Source organism: Adelges cooleyi, unplaced genomic scaffold (assembly GCF_023614345.1).
Source record: "Adelges cooleyi isolate 19-005CV unplaced genomic scaffold, UGA_ACOO_1.1 ACOO_flye_CR_arks_rails_tigmint_CR_PRNA_30, whole genome shotgun sequence".
NCBI classification, from domain to species: domain Eukaryota; kingdom Metazoa; phylum Arthropoda; class Insecta; order Hemiptera; family Adelgidae; genus Adelges; species Adelges cooleyi.
In genome coordinates, this window is record NW_026095971.1 from 10,444,724 (window position 1) to 10,462,688 (window position 17,965).

General features: G+C 28.8%; 1 protein-coding gene across 3 annotated transcripts; it reads right to left on the reverse strand.

The window, feature by feature from the left end:
• Positions 1–18: 18 nt before the first annotated feature.
• Positions 19–17,462, reverse strand: LOC126839393 (uncharacterized). Of its 3 annotated transcripts, XM_050574710.1 has the most exons (22): positions 17,299–17,462; positions 16,005–16,149; positions 13,467–13,724; positions 13,240–13,371; positions 12,273–12,438; positions 12,072–12,196; positions 11,311–11,435; positions 11,013–11,231; positions 10,747–10,949; positions 9,788–9,976; positions 6,842–7,030; positions 6,610–6,745; positions 6,394–6,529; positions 5,951–6,152; positions 5,118–5,394; positions 4,931–5,043; positions 4,558–4,856; positions 2,872–3,101; positions 2,571–2,804; positions 1,550–1,708; positions 1,104–1,283; positions 19–229 (listed from the first exon to the last, which is right to left on the reverse strand). In XM_050574710.1, the coding sequence occupies exons 1-21, from the start codon at positions 17,422–17,424 to the stop codon at positions 1,140–1,142; spliced, it is 3,807 nt and encodes a 1,268-aa protein (XP_050430667.1). In that variant the 5' UTR covers positions 17,425–17,462; the 3' UTR covers positions 19–229; positions 1,104–1,139. The 3 variants fall into 3 exon arrangements, with proteins under 3 accessions (XP_050430667.1, XP_050430666.1, XP_050430668.1); XM_050574709.1 differs by lacking the exon at positions 19–229 and having other exon boundaries at positions 515–1,283; XM_050574711.1 differs by lacking the exons at positions 19–229; positions 1,104–1,283; positions 1,550–1,708; positions 2,872–3,101 and having other exon boundaries at positions 2,672–2,804.
• Between the last annotated feature and the right edge of the window lie 503 nt (positions 17,463–17,965).

Consider the following 17,965-nt stretch of genomic DNA (forward strand, 5'->3'; position numbering starts at 1 on the left):
GTATTTATATATTTATAATTGCATGAACCCATATATTTAATTCTTAATTAGCCCACAAGCTCTCACACAGTACTTTTGTGAGGGGTGTGTCTTGGAGTGTTGTGATAATCCAACTTTGACATCTTTACTGCTGTGTCATACACATTATTTTCTTAAAACTACAAATAAGTTTCATACTGGTTTTGCTGTGATTCAACAAAGTATGAACCATTAATAACAGCATCCTTCTCTAAAAACAAATTACCTTAGTTAAGTGACATACAATAATTAAATGATTATTGTTTGAGATGATAATTTGATTTATGTTTTGTTAGAAACGTATTGTGAAAGAAATAATAAAACAATTAATGAATAATCGCAAGGGAACCTAATTTGCTAAAGTACAATTATGTGAAATTTGTTTTAAAAACTTAATTAAAACTCGTTTCCAACAAAATCTACATCTTTGAAAATTATTTATATCTCTATTTATTATTAAATAAACATTATTTCAAATACAACAATACTTTTAATTAAATATTATTAACTGCACAGTAGATGTCTGTTTGTATCACAAAAAAATTAAGTTTATTATAAATTTACTAAAAATTTCCTTTTTTAGTATTTTCCAGAGCTCTATCAACTTTTAAAACTTAAATGGTAACATAATATACTTATTATATCAACCTTATAAATCAAAAACAATTAGACTGGTCAATAACCAGTTTTAAGTTCCTAAGTTTAAAAAATATAATGGGAGGAAGAGTGGAGTGTAGTATTATTTTTATCTGTGCGCATTACTCTACCGTCCTCTCCCTCTCGTTCTTATTCTAAACTCTAATAACTTTTCAGCCAAATTATTCTTAATTTAATAAGTAATTAACTATATACATTACCTCTTAATTTTAAAAGTTAGGCGAGCTCTGGAATTAATTAAAAAATGATAAAATTGCAATATTGTAAAATAACCCAACTAAATTGTCTTCAAAAAGGAAAACTAAAAAATTGCAATTATTTCAAGAGAAAATTAGTGTCTTTAGCCTTGACTCTTATTTACAAATTTTAATGTTATGTTGTAACAATAAAAACAATATAAACAACATGTAAATGATAACAATACAAACCAACAAATATAATACATCATTCGATAATAATACATATTAAATTGGAAGCATTGTTGGTTCAATAAGAATTTCATTAACAGCGCAAAATGAGGGTTGTGTTAATACGAATAAAGCAGCTTCTGCAATATTTGAGGGTTTGAGGATTTCATATTTTGAACTGTTGTCATAGCGTTCTTTCACCTACAAGTAAAATTAAAAATATTATAGTAGACAATTGTACATACATAAGCAGATCTGATAAAGGGCGGGGAGGGGTAAACATTTTAATATATGGTAGCAAACCGACCCAAGAGGTTTCAGCTTCGAATATATTATTTTAGAAGACTTAGTACCCTAGTCGGCTCTTTAGACAAGAGGGCCTGGGGTGATAAGGGGATCACCCTATTTAAAAAGCTAATGAATGACCTATCTTACGTGTAAATTAATTTATTTTTATTTGTAATTACTTTGAAATCACTTGTCCTGTTTAATAATTCAGTTTTAACATCGCCAGGCTGAATACACGTAACTTTTACATTATAATCAGTCATTTCAGTTCTTAGCGCTCCAGATACTCCTTCCATAAAAAATTTTGTACCCGAGTACACCCCTAGGCCTGCAAAAGACTAAATAAAACAACATTTTTTATTGATTATATTTAATACATTGTTTATAATAATGTTTAATTATAAACCACTGTTAAATGTTGATTAATGACAAATTTATAAATGGTGATGAAAATTCCTTTCTATTTTTTTTAATCGACGCATCTGTATTCATTTATATGCATTTTTTTGCAGCCATTCCGCGCCGTGGCGACCAACCGATGTATAATTTATAGTGTACTCCACAGACAACCCCGTGAAGGTTTAACACTACCTATGGGTGTTACCTATGTCTTTCCCACGGAATCCCATGTGGGTATTCCCAAACAGGCAACTAATAGGATAATCCCATGGAAATAGCGGTGCTGTTAGTGATAATATGAAGTATTGTACGAGAAAAATATTAGTCTTTTTCATCTCGTATTTCCGACATTTTTAAAAATAAAAATAAAATTCCCTGAGTTTATTAATTTTGTATCTAGAATTATTCAGAACAAATGGGTACTTAAGAATATTAGTAATATTATTTAAAATTGTGTTAAATGAAAAATAAATATTTTTTTTAAACGAACATTTGTTGAACATGAAAACTTGTATAAATATCTTTAAAAATATCCTGTTCAATGTCAAAAAAAAAATTTATAAAGTTAATTCAAAAAGTAATAAGATGTCATAAAAAAAATGTTTTAATTATTAACAACTCTTAGTAAATTTAATAAAGGGTTTGAATCCTGATAGCTACGCCACAAAAATGAAAACGTTTAAAAACTACACAGTTTTAAGAATACATTTCCAGCTATACATTGTTACATTCTACATAACACCATTTAACAATTATAACTTCCTCGACAAGTTGTAATATATATACAATTATTTTACTCACTCTTCGACCAGCATCTGATGTAATATTAATTATATGACCTGACTTTCTTAATGTCATAATAGGAAGTACTGCCCCTAGGCAATTGAGCATTCCATTACAGTTTACTTGAACCATTTCCTCCCATTCTTTTAACTTGAACTTATCAAAAGAAGTATAAAACATTACTCCGGCGTTATTGATTAAGATATCAATTGAACCAACCGTTTTTTCAATATTCTGAGTCACTGTTTGAACCTAAACATAATTTATACTATATTTCTTGTATAATGTAAGTACAGAAGTGGTAAGTATTAATTATTACATCTAATTGGTTGGTAACGTCCATTTTATATGGCACAACATTGGTAATGCCTAATGCAATTATTTCATTCTGTAATTTTATTAATCTATCCATTCTTCGACCAGTAGGAACTACTATAGCTCCAGCTAATGCAAGCTTTTTAGCTATTTCATAACCAATTCCTGAAGTAGCTCCAGTAATCAGTACTACTTTTGATTTCAGAGGTAACTGTTGTATCTGTGGTACACTTACTATATTTAAAAAAGTTAAATGCTTATTGAAATAATAATACAATCATTAAAATTATTGCAAATATGTGATAGATTTTATGTATGTTTGCTCGGCCATTGACCACGAAGATATTGAATACAAGGCTATATACAGTATGCTCTATCCATTGTATATGATCTAAGGGTAAGGGGAGGGTCGTGTAAACAGCTGTTCAGAGTTTGTTTTTAGAGAAATGGTAAGATTTATTAAAATACAATTTTTAATTCAAAGTATTTCATGAAAACTAGAAAAAATTAAAAATAGTGGGGTTAAAGCTGCTTGAATCTGACTTTTAGTTTTTGCGCCGCACAGCGTACAGGTCGCTATAACTATCTAAAATAAAAATTGGAAAATTTTTCTGTTTAAGTACTTTTATACGCTTTGCGTGAACCTAAAATAAAAATAAAAATTCTGGGTTAATTTTAACAAAAAATACCTATTTTAACATGGATATATTATTGGGCTGGGGGTCAATCGGAAAATCTGTACGTGCGTGCGAGTATATATATATATATATATATATATATATATAAGATTAGCGGTAAGAGATGGTCCAGCTGTATGCTGGAGGTGAGGTAAGAGATTAGAGATAAAACATTTATATTAGAAAGTACCAAAAAGTACTAAGGTCCTATACTTGTATATTAAGACATGTCCATGCTCCTATGTACTTCCATGCAGCGGAGCTCATTCCCATTTTTTTTTTGTATAAGAAATTTCTAAAAAGCAGTATTTATTATTAACTAAGTAACAATAATTAATAAACTTTTAGGTTCACGCAAAGGCCAGTAAGTTAAGGAAAAAGAATGCGCCAAACCACATGTTAATCCGATTAAAATTCATTAAGCTACATTGTATGGCGTGTAAAATATTTCTTTTTTTGAGAAAAGCTCGTTTAAAGTTGCCAATTTTCCAAGTTTTCGGCGCGCGCTGCTGGTATTTGAAAACTTTTTTTTTTGCATTTTTATGCCGAATTTTATGATTTTTTTCGAAAATATAATGTTATTCTCTAAAGTTAATACATCAAATCTTCGATAATGCTGCCATTTAGTGAAAATATCAAAACAACAAGTATATTTGGCTGATAGACTGGCTCCCAGCCGTAAAAACAATGGCAGTCGGTATTTTTCGGCGACTTATAAGAGAACCAATGTAATTTTTTTAAAGTTTCCCTTGAGACTACAACCCAGTTCCCGCATCTAATTTTTAGAACTTAGTGTTAGTACTAAATTGTAATAGAACTGTATTTTTCTTTATTAATACAACAATCGACATCAAAAAGTTTTCAATATTTGATAGTAAATTCAGTACAATAAGATTAAGAGTGTGTGGAGAGCTAGCCCTTCGCGAGTTTAAGAACAACATAATTTAACCCAGGCGGGTTAGGATATTTTATTAATTTTTTATTACTAGAACTCAAATATTTGTTATTATTACCTTTGATATCTGGTTGTGGTATTAGTTTTAACGTATTTAGAGTTTTTAGTATTTTCAGACATTCCAGATTATCTAACTTTGGATAAACCGTGTTAACTGAAGATAAATATGCATCCAAATTTCTTCTTTTTACCGTAGACTGATTTTCTAAGTAAGCTTTTTTGTTAAGTGTAGAATTCAGCAAATAAGTAAGACTAGCCAACTCGGGTTTTGATTTGTTAACCACTGTTTTTGACCATTCTTCATAGGGTAGTTTCTTTAAATCATAGCCAAATTCTTTCATAGTTTGCCATAAGTTTCTAAAAAGAATTGAAATAAATCATTAATGTTTTATAACTAGTTGTGTATTATATTGATATTAATAGTTTATTACTTTGAATCATAAGGATCATTGACCAAATGATAGACTTTCCCTGATGATTGATTTAATGTTTGGGCCAATTCCACAATAGTATTTGATACAAAATCAACAGGTGTCAATTCAATCTGTGCAATTTTTCAAAAGTAGCATTAGGCACCTCGTTATTTTATTATTTAAAAACCAAAATGTTAATATATACCTGCCAATTTATATCAGGATATGTATTGGTATACAGAACGCCTTGTATGAGAAGTAAAGTTAGATCTGCCGTGTTCCAACTATTTACGTATCTACTTCCACTTATATTTCCACATCGGAATATTGAAGCTGGAAATCCTTTTTTAATAATATCCAAAATCAATTTTTCCGAAATCCATTTTGTTTGTCCATAGCCTTCTTTTAAAAAGGACGCCCATTTCATTATATCATCATTTTCTTGTATATTTTTAAAGCCAGGAGGAAAAACAGATGACGAACTACATACAAGTAAAACTATTATTATTTTAATACATTTTTTTTTTTTTTACTATTCAAAAGCCTTGAAAATTATAATTTAACGGAACCATTAAATAGTCTGTTAAATAATTAATGACAGGTCGAGATTCACAAATCAATGAAACCCGATAATAGAATTTTTCCACGATACTTAGATTAAAAAAACAACATTTGAATTAGGGGAGAGGGCTACCATGTAGGTATATTCTTGCAAATAGCTTTGATGTATGTACGCTGTGTATCAACTCATGTCTCATTTCTTATCCCAATTCAAGCAATGGGAAAAGCAAAGTATCGATACTTATTAAATAAGTTAATTTTTAATATGTTGGTATTATAAAATATTAATAGTTGGCTAAATTAACAAGTATAACCTGTAAATACCAAAAATAAAAACTAAACAAATTATTTAAATTTAGTATGAACAAAAAATAACATTTTTTTTTTAAATATAGTAGGTATTAAAGTTACTCATATAACTCAATTTGTCACTATTTATATTTTAAAGCAATAATAAGTATATTACATTCAAACTACCTTATAAAGTGTAAAGGTTTTATTTTTTCATCTAAACAAAATTTGATAACATTTTTAGTTCCAAAAACGTTATCTTTGTATAATGCTCCATATGGGTAAGATATGTTAACTTGTGCTGCAGCATGTATAACATAGTCGATATCGTAACACAGAGCATCATAATCGGCATCATCTAATCCAAATTTATGTAAAGAGATGTCACCTGAAATAATTGTAATTTGTGATAAATATCTTAAAAAATAATATATTTTGAACCAAATATTATTAAAAATTTATTTGTGTTAAAAATAACCTATTCTTATTATATAAGCCTTCTTAGTTAATAGTTATTAATTAAATAAATAGCTGACGAATAATCACATTCGTAGGTAAACTGTCACCAATATTAGTGCTATCTTTAATTATTAGTCATCTATATCGGTAATAAATAATTATATACATACTTTTTATGACAGTTACTCGAGAATAAAACGGCCCATTCGAAAGTCCAATTTCTAAATTATATTTTCTCATCGTTTGTTCGAGTTTTTCTAATGGCCTGTACTTAGCTGAGTCTCTTACCAAACAGAAAATGTTTGCCTAGTTTAATAGTTAATACATGTTTTAGAACTTTATTTATAAGTTAAAGTAAAATTATTAGATTTTTTTTTTAATATTACTGTAGTTTGTAATAGCTTATGTAGAATAAAAGCTCCTAAAAATCCTGTTGATCCAGTTAGTAAAACATTCCCATTATAAAACTTATTTTGATTAATGTCCACAGATCTCCAAAACGCGCGAAGCATTTTATTTGGACTAAAATAAAATAATGTCCAACTATATTGTAATGTTTGAAATTAAAAATAAAAAGCTCGTATTTTATGGGTTGGAAGATTATATAATATTCATTACATAATTAAGTTATCGATTTGATTTTTAAGTTCCTCCTCTAAGTTTAATTCTTTATTTGTAGATACGTTTTTATCAAGTAAAGATGACATTGCTACAACGGTGGGATTGAGGAATAAATCGTGAACTCTAAAATCAGTTTTAAACTGGTCGTTGATCTCACCGATTACAGTTGAAGCCAGTAACGAATGCCTAAAATAAATACAAAAATTAATTAACAAAACGTCATACAGCGAGAACAGAGCTTAATGGAGTAGGGACGGTCTCAGGTCTATAAACATTATTTATATGTGAAATGATAAATGTTTTATCTTTTTTAGTACATTTTAGTAGAGTCCTATCAACTTTTGATTTTAAATAGCAACGTATATTTGTTTACATTTAACGTTGGTTTTTTTTTGCCAATGAGGCTCAGATGCTTTATTGAATTTTGGGTTTATAGTTGTATAGTTAATATTTGCTAAACAAATTTGGTACTCAAGAGAGACAAGTGGCTATTTTCCTCTAGACAGTCACCTGTCATAAGGAACAAACCGCCAGTGGCCAAGATTCAAACCGGTACGGCGGCTGTGCATTATTACACTGTCGCTTAATTTCACAAGGCCTCATAAAGGGTGACGTATATATTTAATATATTTTTTTAATTGGAAATAAATGACTACAAATGTAGACTGGTCAATAACCAGTTTTTAATAATTATTTTTGAATTTAGTAAAGCTTAAAATTTTGAACTGGAGGAAGGGTGGAGTATAGTATCATTTTTTATGCGCGCATTACTCAACTGCACCTATCCTCAGTCCCAAATTTTTGACTTGAATTACTAAAATAAATTATTCAAAACTGGTTATAGACTAGTCAAATTTCAGGAAATTATTCATTAAAAAAGTTAATTATTTTAGGGACGTAGTGTGGCACATTGTGCAGTGGTCACTAGGGTGTAGTGAAAAAAAGCAATTTTTTAAATCTTTTTCGTAATACCTTACAAAACTAGCGTCTTGGTGTATATAAACCTAAAGAAAAAAAAAACAAATTTTTAAAAAAATATATCCCCCGCCCCAAGTCAAAAAACCAATATCCAGCAAAAGTATTCAGACTTTCTACCATAACTCAAAAAGTTTCAATACTAAAAAAATTAAAAACTATTATTTTGTAGAGAACTATATTCTGCATATTATACATGTAAAATTTTTATTTTTTTTTTTTTTTAATCGCCAAAAATAAAATTTAAAACTTAAAAACATGCAAAAACAATTTTTTTTAACTTTGATTTAATTTTTAAAATAAATAATAAAGTTTTTGAAAAGCCTATGATGAAAAATAAGAATGTTAGCAATTTCACTACCATATTGCCTTAAAATAAAACTGTGCTCTTTTGGACTGCACAGGTTTACATACGCTGTAATATAATATATTAATATTTGTATGTATACTTTATAATATAATGTACATTTACGTACCCATCAATTTATGAGGTAACCAATGTTGATGTTTGATGAGTACACTTATATTAGAAAAAACTTTAGCAACACTTGTGGTTATATATAATAAAGAAATAAAATAATGAACTATTCAAAAAACCCTTAACACAAAAAACAAAATACACGCGCATTACTGACGAAATGCGCGAGTACGCTAAAGTGTAGTTTTTTTGTTTTTAAGAGTTTTTTCTGAGTTTTTTTAATGATTTATTATTTTATTTCTCTAGTACACTTATATATATCCTGTTATAAATTATAATAAAATAATGTTAAATGTCAAGTTAAGAATGTTTACCAGATTTCAACGAATATTATACTGTATGTATGACACACATGATAGGTATTATGTAGTTTGAAAACAGTACTAAGTTCACAAAACAGCGTATCAAATATAATTAATCTTTAAGTGATGGCAATTACCACGTTAACCCCTACTCTAAAAAATTTTAATTAAATTATTACAACTGTTTTAATGTCCAACGAATATTGAAGATTATTGATATGAAAATTTAGAGTGGGGGCAGTCTTCATCGTTAATATTATTTCTAATGATGTAATGCTAGTAATAATTTAAAATAGTATTATTATTTACCAATAATGAAAAAATAGACTCTAATAACTTACATAAATTCGACTTTTACCTATAATAAATTATTTATTGGACATCCGCTAGCTTTAATATCTCTAGAGTTAGGAAAATTAAGAAAGTCAGTTAAAACTTCTATCTCTATTTAATAAATAATACTATAAATAGATACAGTTATAATAACATATAAACAAAGAACTTTTTTACTTCATAGGAAAGAAAAATATGTTATTTTTCTATTAAGCTGTCGGCTGTAACTGCTCAAATACGCGCTATTACTATACAGGATGATTAAAAAGAATATCACAATTTTGATTAAATACATTCATTGAACGAAACATGTTAGAAATTTAGAAGTTATAGCGCTAGGGGCTATAAAGGTTTGGTAATACGGATTCAGGGGCGCGCGGCGTTGATGGCCCGGGAGCCGGGTACCTATCGTGGAACCACTATATGCGGGGCGCACGCCCAAACGGCGGAGTTGCCAGACTAGGCACTCCGAAAAACTCTTCAAAATTGTTTTTCATTGATTAATAAACCAAAATTCCAACATGTTTAGTTTAATAAATATATATTTAATCAAAGTTGTGATATTTTTTGTAACTCCTCTTTAAATTTTTCCCCCGTACATTTCTTATCTATCCTACACGAACAAATATATAGTTAAAATAGGGATACAATGCTATCCAATTATGAACTCATAATTGGAATGATTAATAAATAAATAGCCCAACCAAATGTATAGTTGATTTAACTAAGTATTTTGTTACCCTAACTATTTTTTTAGTTATTCCAACTATAAAATATTTATTGTATCTCTACATAATCATAACTACAGTTGATTCCGCTATTAAATTAATTAACAATATATTATGTATAATTTACCCTCCGTTTTCGAAGAAATTATCTAGAACATCAATGGTATACATTTGTAGTGTTTTACAAAATATAGTAGCAACAGTTTTTTCAGTTTCAGTTTTCCAGTTTTCTATTAAAATGCCATTTGTTTTGTTCAAATTTACTCTAGGCAGTGCTGATTTGTTTAATTTTCCTGAAGCTTCCACAACTGGTAATCTATGATAAATTAATCAATGTAATTAAATTAATTGAAACATAATACACATACATATTGTAAGTTAAAACACCACGTAGGTATAATGTTTGAAAGAATACTAAAGAGTGCGAAGTATTCTAGCTAAGATGCACAAAATACGGAGCCGATATGGAATGCGGTTAGATAAAAATAAAACATAAATCATACATGGTGTACACTAAAATAAATACTATTTGTAGTACGTTTAATACAGACAATACATTTAAAAATAAGTACAACTCTTCAGTTATCCAGGAATAAGTAAAACAAAAGTAGCTGAAAGAAATAAGAATAACACAAGAGAAGATCCAATAACAAATGAAGACCATTTCAAAGATCTGAATAAACAAAAAACATGTAATAGCAATAGGAGGCATAGAAAACTGCAGTAACTAAGAAAATGAATGGCGACTCTAAGAAGAATATAAATACTTTATCTTGATGAAAAGACAGAAATTAATACCTATAATTGGTTTAATAATTTACATAGGATTTTTTTTAGATTCTGTAAGTTATAAATTTCTTATTGTATTAAAAATTATAAATTAATTAATAGTTAGTTAAAATGAAAATGTATTAATACAGTTTAAAATATAGAATTTAATTTAATTCTAAATGTTTTATAAAGTTATAATTTATTCAAACGACTATGGTAATAATTATTATATTGACTATCGCATTGCTTATGGACAATATCAAATATGTTTACAAATTATAATTAAAATGTAAATTATATTATGTAAAATAATACCTTTCAAGGAATAAATAAAAAGATGGAATCATGTAAAATGGCATTTTTAGTTTTAATCGTTTCTTCAATTCTATTGATGATAATGTTGATTTTTCCATTAGTGATATGTAGGCTACTAAATATTTGTCAGTACCCTCTTCCCCAACTGATAAAACACAAACTGCATTCACCTCAAGCTCATTTAAAATAGCCGCTTCGATAGCCTAGAAAACAGCAACATATTAAATAAAGGTATCATCGAATAAATACTTCTATGTGTAATTAACCTGTAATTCAACACTATAACCCCTAATTTTTATCATAGAATCACAACGACCACAAATCTCTAAACTTCCATCAAATCGTAGATAACCCCAATCGCCTGTTTTGTATAAGCGATCTCCAATTTCGTATGGTATTGTATTTGGTGGCGTTATGAATCTCTGTCCGTTTAATTCTGGTCGGTTCAAGTATCCTATGGCAAGAGTTGGCCCTCCAACGTATATCTATTTACATATTATTTCCAAATTATACAATATATTACAATATTTTAAACTTTATTAATGAAATAACATTTAGTATTACTTCTCCTGTCATTCCAATATTTTTTATTTGAAATTCCTTATCCATAATAAAAATATGAACTCCCGGCAATGGTGGACCCACGGGGGCAAATGTGCCGTTTTCAATTTCACTGCGTTTCGAAACATCTTGAAAAGTAAGTATTTTAACAATTTATTATAAGTGTTTCGATTGATTTATTTTTATGAAAATAATTATTTAAGGACGACTGTGATTTATTTCAGGGCATTGTATACCTATACAATGCCCTTAAATAAACTAGGTAACTTTTCACTAAAACTTAACATTTATGCTAAATTTTGTAAACATATATATTAACACAGGAAATGTGAGTCTTTTTTCGATACTAAATTTTTTTTTCTTCTATTATTTTTAAACTCTTATAACCCATAAAGGCTCTAGTTTTGAACAAAATAGACTCTTGGAATTTCTATTATCCTGTGTTCCCATGAGTCTGACTTCCATTCGGAAAAAAGTTTTAAATTTCTCATCATCTCTTCTGCGGTTTGTAGTAATAACTACTTTTTCATAGTATTTGTTTTCATTTGAAAAAAGTTTTTTGTAAAAAAAAAAGTGTTTAACTATTCGAAAATAATAACAGTTCAAAGCCGATACTACAAACCACAGAAGAGATAATGAGGAATTCAAACTTTTTTCAGAATAGAAATCGGACTTCATGGGAATAAAGAATGATGGGAATGCTAAGGGTCTATTTACGCCCAATTTTATCACAGTCGCAAATCTCCTTAATCTTTTTTATGTACCGGCACACGTGACGTCATGACATTCAGATACACTGTAAAAGTTAAACATTTTAACCCCTGGTGCAATTTGTTCCATTCTATCCCTTAAGGATGTAGTCATGACTTCTCCGCACAACCATATTTGTCTAGAAATATGTAATACAATTTAGTTGAAATAATGTTTAAGTACATTATTTCAATAAGCAATAAATAGTAACCTACTTTAATGTTTCTAGACCTTTAGCTGTGTCAAGATTTTTGTAATCAAGAACTGTTTGAAGAAGAGATGGCGTAAAAAGCATCCTTGTAATTTTATTATTTTGAAGGAACTGCAACAATCGTGGTGGGTCATAAATAACATCGTCAGGAATAATATACATTGGAACTCCTAAAAAAATGTCTAAGATTAGTTATAATTTATCTTATAAACTTCACATTAAATTTTAAAAATATATTTTTTTTTATTTCGATACAAAGCTTAGTTAGTTAACCACTTCGATAAATATATAATTTTCCATTATTCATATAAGCGTTCATCATTTTTATTTATTCATTTTTTTTCTCGGATTAAAAATTTGGTATGTTAATGTATAATTATGTGGATAATTTTCGGACTTAAGTCTTCAGTTTTATACTGACGTTATGGACTCATTGCATAATCCATCTTCGGAGTGATAGTCAACGTTCCGCAGCTTCCGCTGTTCTGACCATACTGATTAGTGATTAGTGACTGGCTCGTTTGTTTCGTTCCACTATTTAAGCGCCCCGCATCCTTGAAAGCACCAACTTATCTCGACCAGATGTTGTCGTACATGTTTCACCGTATCATAACATTTCGGCATCTGTTATGTGGCTTTCTTTGCGTGTTCCTTTTTGGCATTTTTTACATATTACTCTTCTTTTTCTGCATTAGCTATTTTTGTTAACTTTCCGGTCGAAATAACACGGTGCTTAAAGGACGTATAAATAGCGGTACGATTACAAAACAAGCAATCCAGTCACTAGTCAGTATAGTCACAACAGCGGAAACTTTGTGTTGATAATATTAGGCTGGTATATTTCATATTAGATGTACATTTTAAACCCATGTGGTATATCTCAAACAACCAATTACAAATTATAAGTCAGTCTAGAGACTAGTTAAATAATTGTTTTTTAATTAAAATTATCTCATAAAAATAAAATTTACCTTTTAAAAGAGGTCTTAACATCTCCCATATAAAAAATACATTGCAAGCTTCTCTGTCGGCACTTTCATAAGGGTATGCTTTATGTCTCCATGTGAATGAATATACAGCTCCACGATGAGGGCACATTATACCTATAACAAGGCATAAAACAAGTAATTACATTATTTTAAAATTAAATTATAAGAAATTTCAATTCAATAAAAATATTCTTTATTATTTGCCAAACCTTTTGGTTTTCCTGTAGTACCAGACGAGTATACTATGTATGCTAAATCATCCAATTGTTTTGATTCGTTTGGTTGTGACAGAACTACAGTTTTTTTTAAATCCTCAAACCAGCCTCTATCTAAACAAATTAGTTCCTGACATTTGAATCGCTGTTCAAACTTTTTTTTGGTAATAATTAGTCTGGGTTTGGAATCTTCTAGTACAGAGTTCAGCAGTAGATCAGGATATGAAATTTCCAGTGGCACAAATGCGCCTCCTAAAAAAATAATAGGAATATAATAAAGGTATAATACATTTTGTTTGATGAAATAAACCAAAAATGGGGTAAATTTTGAAAGTCGAGGTAACAAGTGGGACTTTTCGGGAAAACATTAAGAGGGGTTTCCTATCTAACATAATAAAAATTCCACCCTCTATCCCTTTGCTAAGTTTTTGAGAAAAGGAAATTACTATATCTATTTTTTAAAAAAATTTTTTAAAAAAACTATTAAAAACATGCTCTTCTAAAAAAAAAATTGTAAAAAGTGAACTAAAAAATTAAAAAATAATTTTATTACAAGAACAATTTACCAATCAATTGTAGCATATTTTATTTAAAATGTCAATTCCTTTAAAAACAATCGAAAATTAACTACAATTTTAAATAATGTTAAACATCTTTAATTTTTGACTAAAAAAAAAAAGCGTGGGCCCTATTCAACAAAGTCCAAATTCATTGAGTTAAGTATTATGAAATGTATGTGTCACACACAAATATTTAACTAAATTACAAAAGAACTTACAATATAAAACATTATCTGATAAATTTATTAAGGACTTTGTTGAATAGGGCCCACGCTTTCCTTTTAAGTAAAAAATTAAAGATGTTTAACATTATTTAGAATTGTAGTTAATTTCGGGTGTTTTTAAAGTAATTGACATTTTAAATAAAATATGCTACAATTGATTGGTAAATTGTTCTTGTAATAAAATTATTTTTTACTTTTTAGTTCACTTTTTACTGTTTTTTTAGAAAACCATGTTTTTAAAAAAGTTTTTTTTTTATTTATTTATTTATTTTTACTTTTTAGTCCTATTAAAGGTATTTAATAATTGCTGAATAGATTACTAAATTAATTTTGGAAGATTCGGAAAAAAATGAAATTTTAGTAAAATGACCCCCACATTTGACCCTGTGTAGGGCGACCTGGATGTCCGAGTCCCCATATGATTACAGGATATTGTATTGTCATCTAAGATGAGTGTCTGTGCCAAGTTTAAGCCCTATACGACATCAGGTATTGGGTTAAATAAGTTTTAGAAGATTTGAAAAATACCCGTACAAACGTACGTGTTAGCGAGCTAAAGAAAAGCATGTAAAATGAATGTCGTCTGTTTGTCTGTCTGTCCTTTATGTATTAGTACACCATTCATCCGATCGCCATGAAACTTTATGAAGTTGCTGAATACACTCCCTCAAAGGTAAGTGGCATAGTACTTTTCGAAAATTCTTACCCCTAAGGGTGGCCTCAAACACGAATTTTGTATTTAAAATACGAAATATTTTTCGTTGCTAACCCAAAACAAACACTTTTTGTAACCATGGTAACCACGGTACTCCAGCGAATGGTAGGTGATGATTAAAAAAACAGGCCGATTCTATGTACCACGATTCTGGGCAAGCTTTTAACTCCAGCTTTTGATTGTTGGAACGGGATCTGAGACTGGGACTGGGGCCTGTGAGTAAGAGGAGGACATAATAACCGAAAAAAGTGCCACAAAAACGCTGTCACGCTGTTATCTGATAAGAGACAAGAGATTAGAGATGAGGGATGGGGGTGAGAATGGGGGAATGGGAATTATTTTAATCAGCCCTGGCAAACTAAATTCCGAGCAACGCTAGGTCCGGACATTTTCATAAAATACAAGCTGTCCGAACCCAGCAATTCCCATCCCCATCCCCACCTTCATCTAGTTCTTCAAGCTTGTCCAGAATCGTAGCACATCGCGCTTTTGTATATATTTTTTTCTGTGCATACGTTACATTTAAATTGGTAGGTGTGCCTTTTTTGGGTGTTCATATGTATTTAGCGTATATAAAAATATTATACAATTACAGCATTACTACTAGGTCATTAAATGGAGTCTAGAAATATGTAAACTGCAGTGTAAATGTTTTTAAATTTTCAAAAATAGTAAATTTTTTATTGCATTTCTGACCTAACCTTTGCACTTACATAAAAATGTATAAAAAGCAAACTTATAGATAAATATTCGAGGAAAAACTTTTATACGAAAAGTTTTGTCGTAAGTATAATTTTTTTCAATATTTAAAAAAAAACTGTTTTAGGGGTGTTTAATCCTATCTCCTAAAATCCACTGAGGGGAGGGGATTTTAGTATGTTAGCTTGGGGACATTCCGAAAAGGCCCGCTTGTTACCTCGTCTTTCATAATTATTTCCTATCTTGTCTACACTACATTATTAAGTATTCATTTTTAAACTTTTGTACATAAAAAATCAATTTATGGTTAAATATTATAAGTATAATATAATACCAGCTTTGTGAGTTGCAATGTAGCTAATGGTGTATTCTAAACATCGTTCCATCATTATACCAACTATTGTATTGAGGCAAACACCGAAATTCTTTAATTTTGCTGCTAAAACATCAGTCATTTCATCTAATTCTTTGAAAGTAGTCTGTAAAAAACGTTTTTTTAATTTATAAATAGTTAATCAACAATTAAAATTAAAATAAAAAAATTCCCTTTATAAAAGTTACTACCAGAATTACGTTATAACTTATAATAATGAAAAATATCATACAACATATTTTAAGACCATAAATTATTTGAATATAAATAGTTCATATAAATATTTTAAATATTAATTAGTTAGTTGTTATGTCATCCATTTAAATTGTAGTTTAAAAGTAATTCGTCATGTTACTATTATATTTAAGAACATTAATTTCTATGTCAGTCTAAATTATAAAAATTTGGTTTTTATATAAAAAAAATTAAATCCCAATAATAATTTTTTTTTACATTATATATGTATAACTTTTATAGATTTTTAGCGCTATAATCGAATTTGAAACCCGTTGACTTAGGGCAAGGGTCAAAGTATACAAAAAAACGTTAAAAAACTTCAAGGCAGAGGGAAGTCAGAGCATGATTGGGAATTCAAGAATTATTATAGCTGAAAGTGATGAATTCACACGCGTCAACGCGAAACTGTAGAATAAATAAGTGTGAATCCAGATTTTAACATGTATTTTTATATTTTATGAGTTCATGCTAGATTCTCCATTCACCATTTCAAATAAAATCCTAAAACTAATTTTGCGAAAATTTGCTTAGATCTTATTTCTTAATCGGCGCCATCTTAAGTAGACTGGATAGTAGATATCGTTATTTATTATGTACTACCCCTGTCTACATCACACGCAACATAGGAATGTAGACGTTTTTTTTGTTCGTCGTACTGATCAAAATACTGATACGATAAAGAATACAGGTTTAAATTCGTCAAGTTTATTTCGATCGGTACGATGAACAAAAAATACGTCTTAATTCCCATTTCCCATGTTGCGAGTGAGATAGACAGAGACAGAAATAATCGTTATTCATCATCTAAAATTAGCAAAATACAAATTTAAGCGTGATAAAGATATGCTGTATTTAGATTCGAATTCGGAATATTAAAATCTGATTTAAACCTGATTAAAATGTTAAGACAATAATTTATCGCAGGATTATGTAATTATTACAGATTCCTTTTCCATTTAGCAAGTTCCTCAAACTTTAAATTAAAATTATCTAATATTATAATAAATTGAATTCTTACTACTGAACCATCGACGTTAACGACAGCTGTGGCATCAGGAGTAGCGTCAACTTGTTTTTTTAACATTTCGTCGAGACATCCGAATTTGTCATAATCAAACATATCAACTCTAGTTACTTGAGGCATCACGTAAAAAAGTGATTATATATTATTATTTAATAAATATTGACTGATTGAAAAGTTTTAAAATTTTTATTTATATATTAATAAATGAAACATGTGAGACGATTGTCTTATTATCTATAACCAATAGTTATACATTATAATGTATGGCGATTAGTATTACAGTGGCGTGATATATTAGGCTTATACAACAATGGACAATAAATTAAGCTATACACATTTTTTTTAGTTACGTTTCTCAGTTATTGTCGATAGCCGGTAGGTATTTCTTAGAAAATCAATATACATTTTATGTGTCAATATATTGATACATGACATTTAAAGTTAACATTAGGGCTTACGCCCTGTAGTGACAAAATCTCCTAAAATAAATATAAAAAATTGACATATAAATATAACTCGGCCAATTTTTTCAAGGTAGAAGAACGATTCTGGTCTTAAAATGTTCAGAATTTAGAACAACCAATACCTCAAAATTTGATTTTTCCTAATTTGCCTCATATATTATTATAAAGTGACTAAATATTTATTAATATTTTTCAGA

Bases quoted from the DNA above. Each gene is read 5' to 3' on its own strand.
- LOC126839393 (XM_050574710.1), bottom strand. From the start codon at position 17,424: ATGCCTCAAGTAACTAGAGTTGATATGTTTGATTATGACAAATTCGGA. The intron at 10,950-11,012 runs GTTAATTACACA...GCTGTTTTCTAG, and splicing joins GTTATAGTGTTGAATTACAG to GCTATCGAAGCGGCTATTTT. The intron at 6,530-6,609 runs GTAATATTAAAA...CTATTAAACTAG, and splicing joins ATAAGCTATTACAAACTACA to GCAAACATTTTCTGTTTGGT.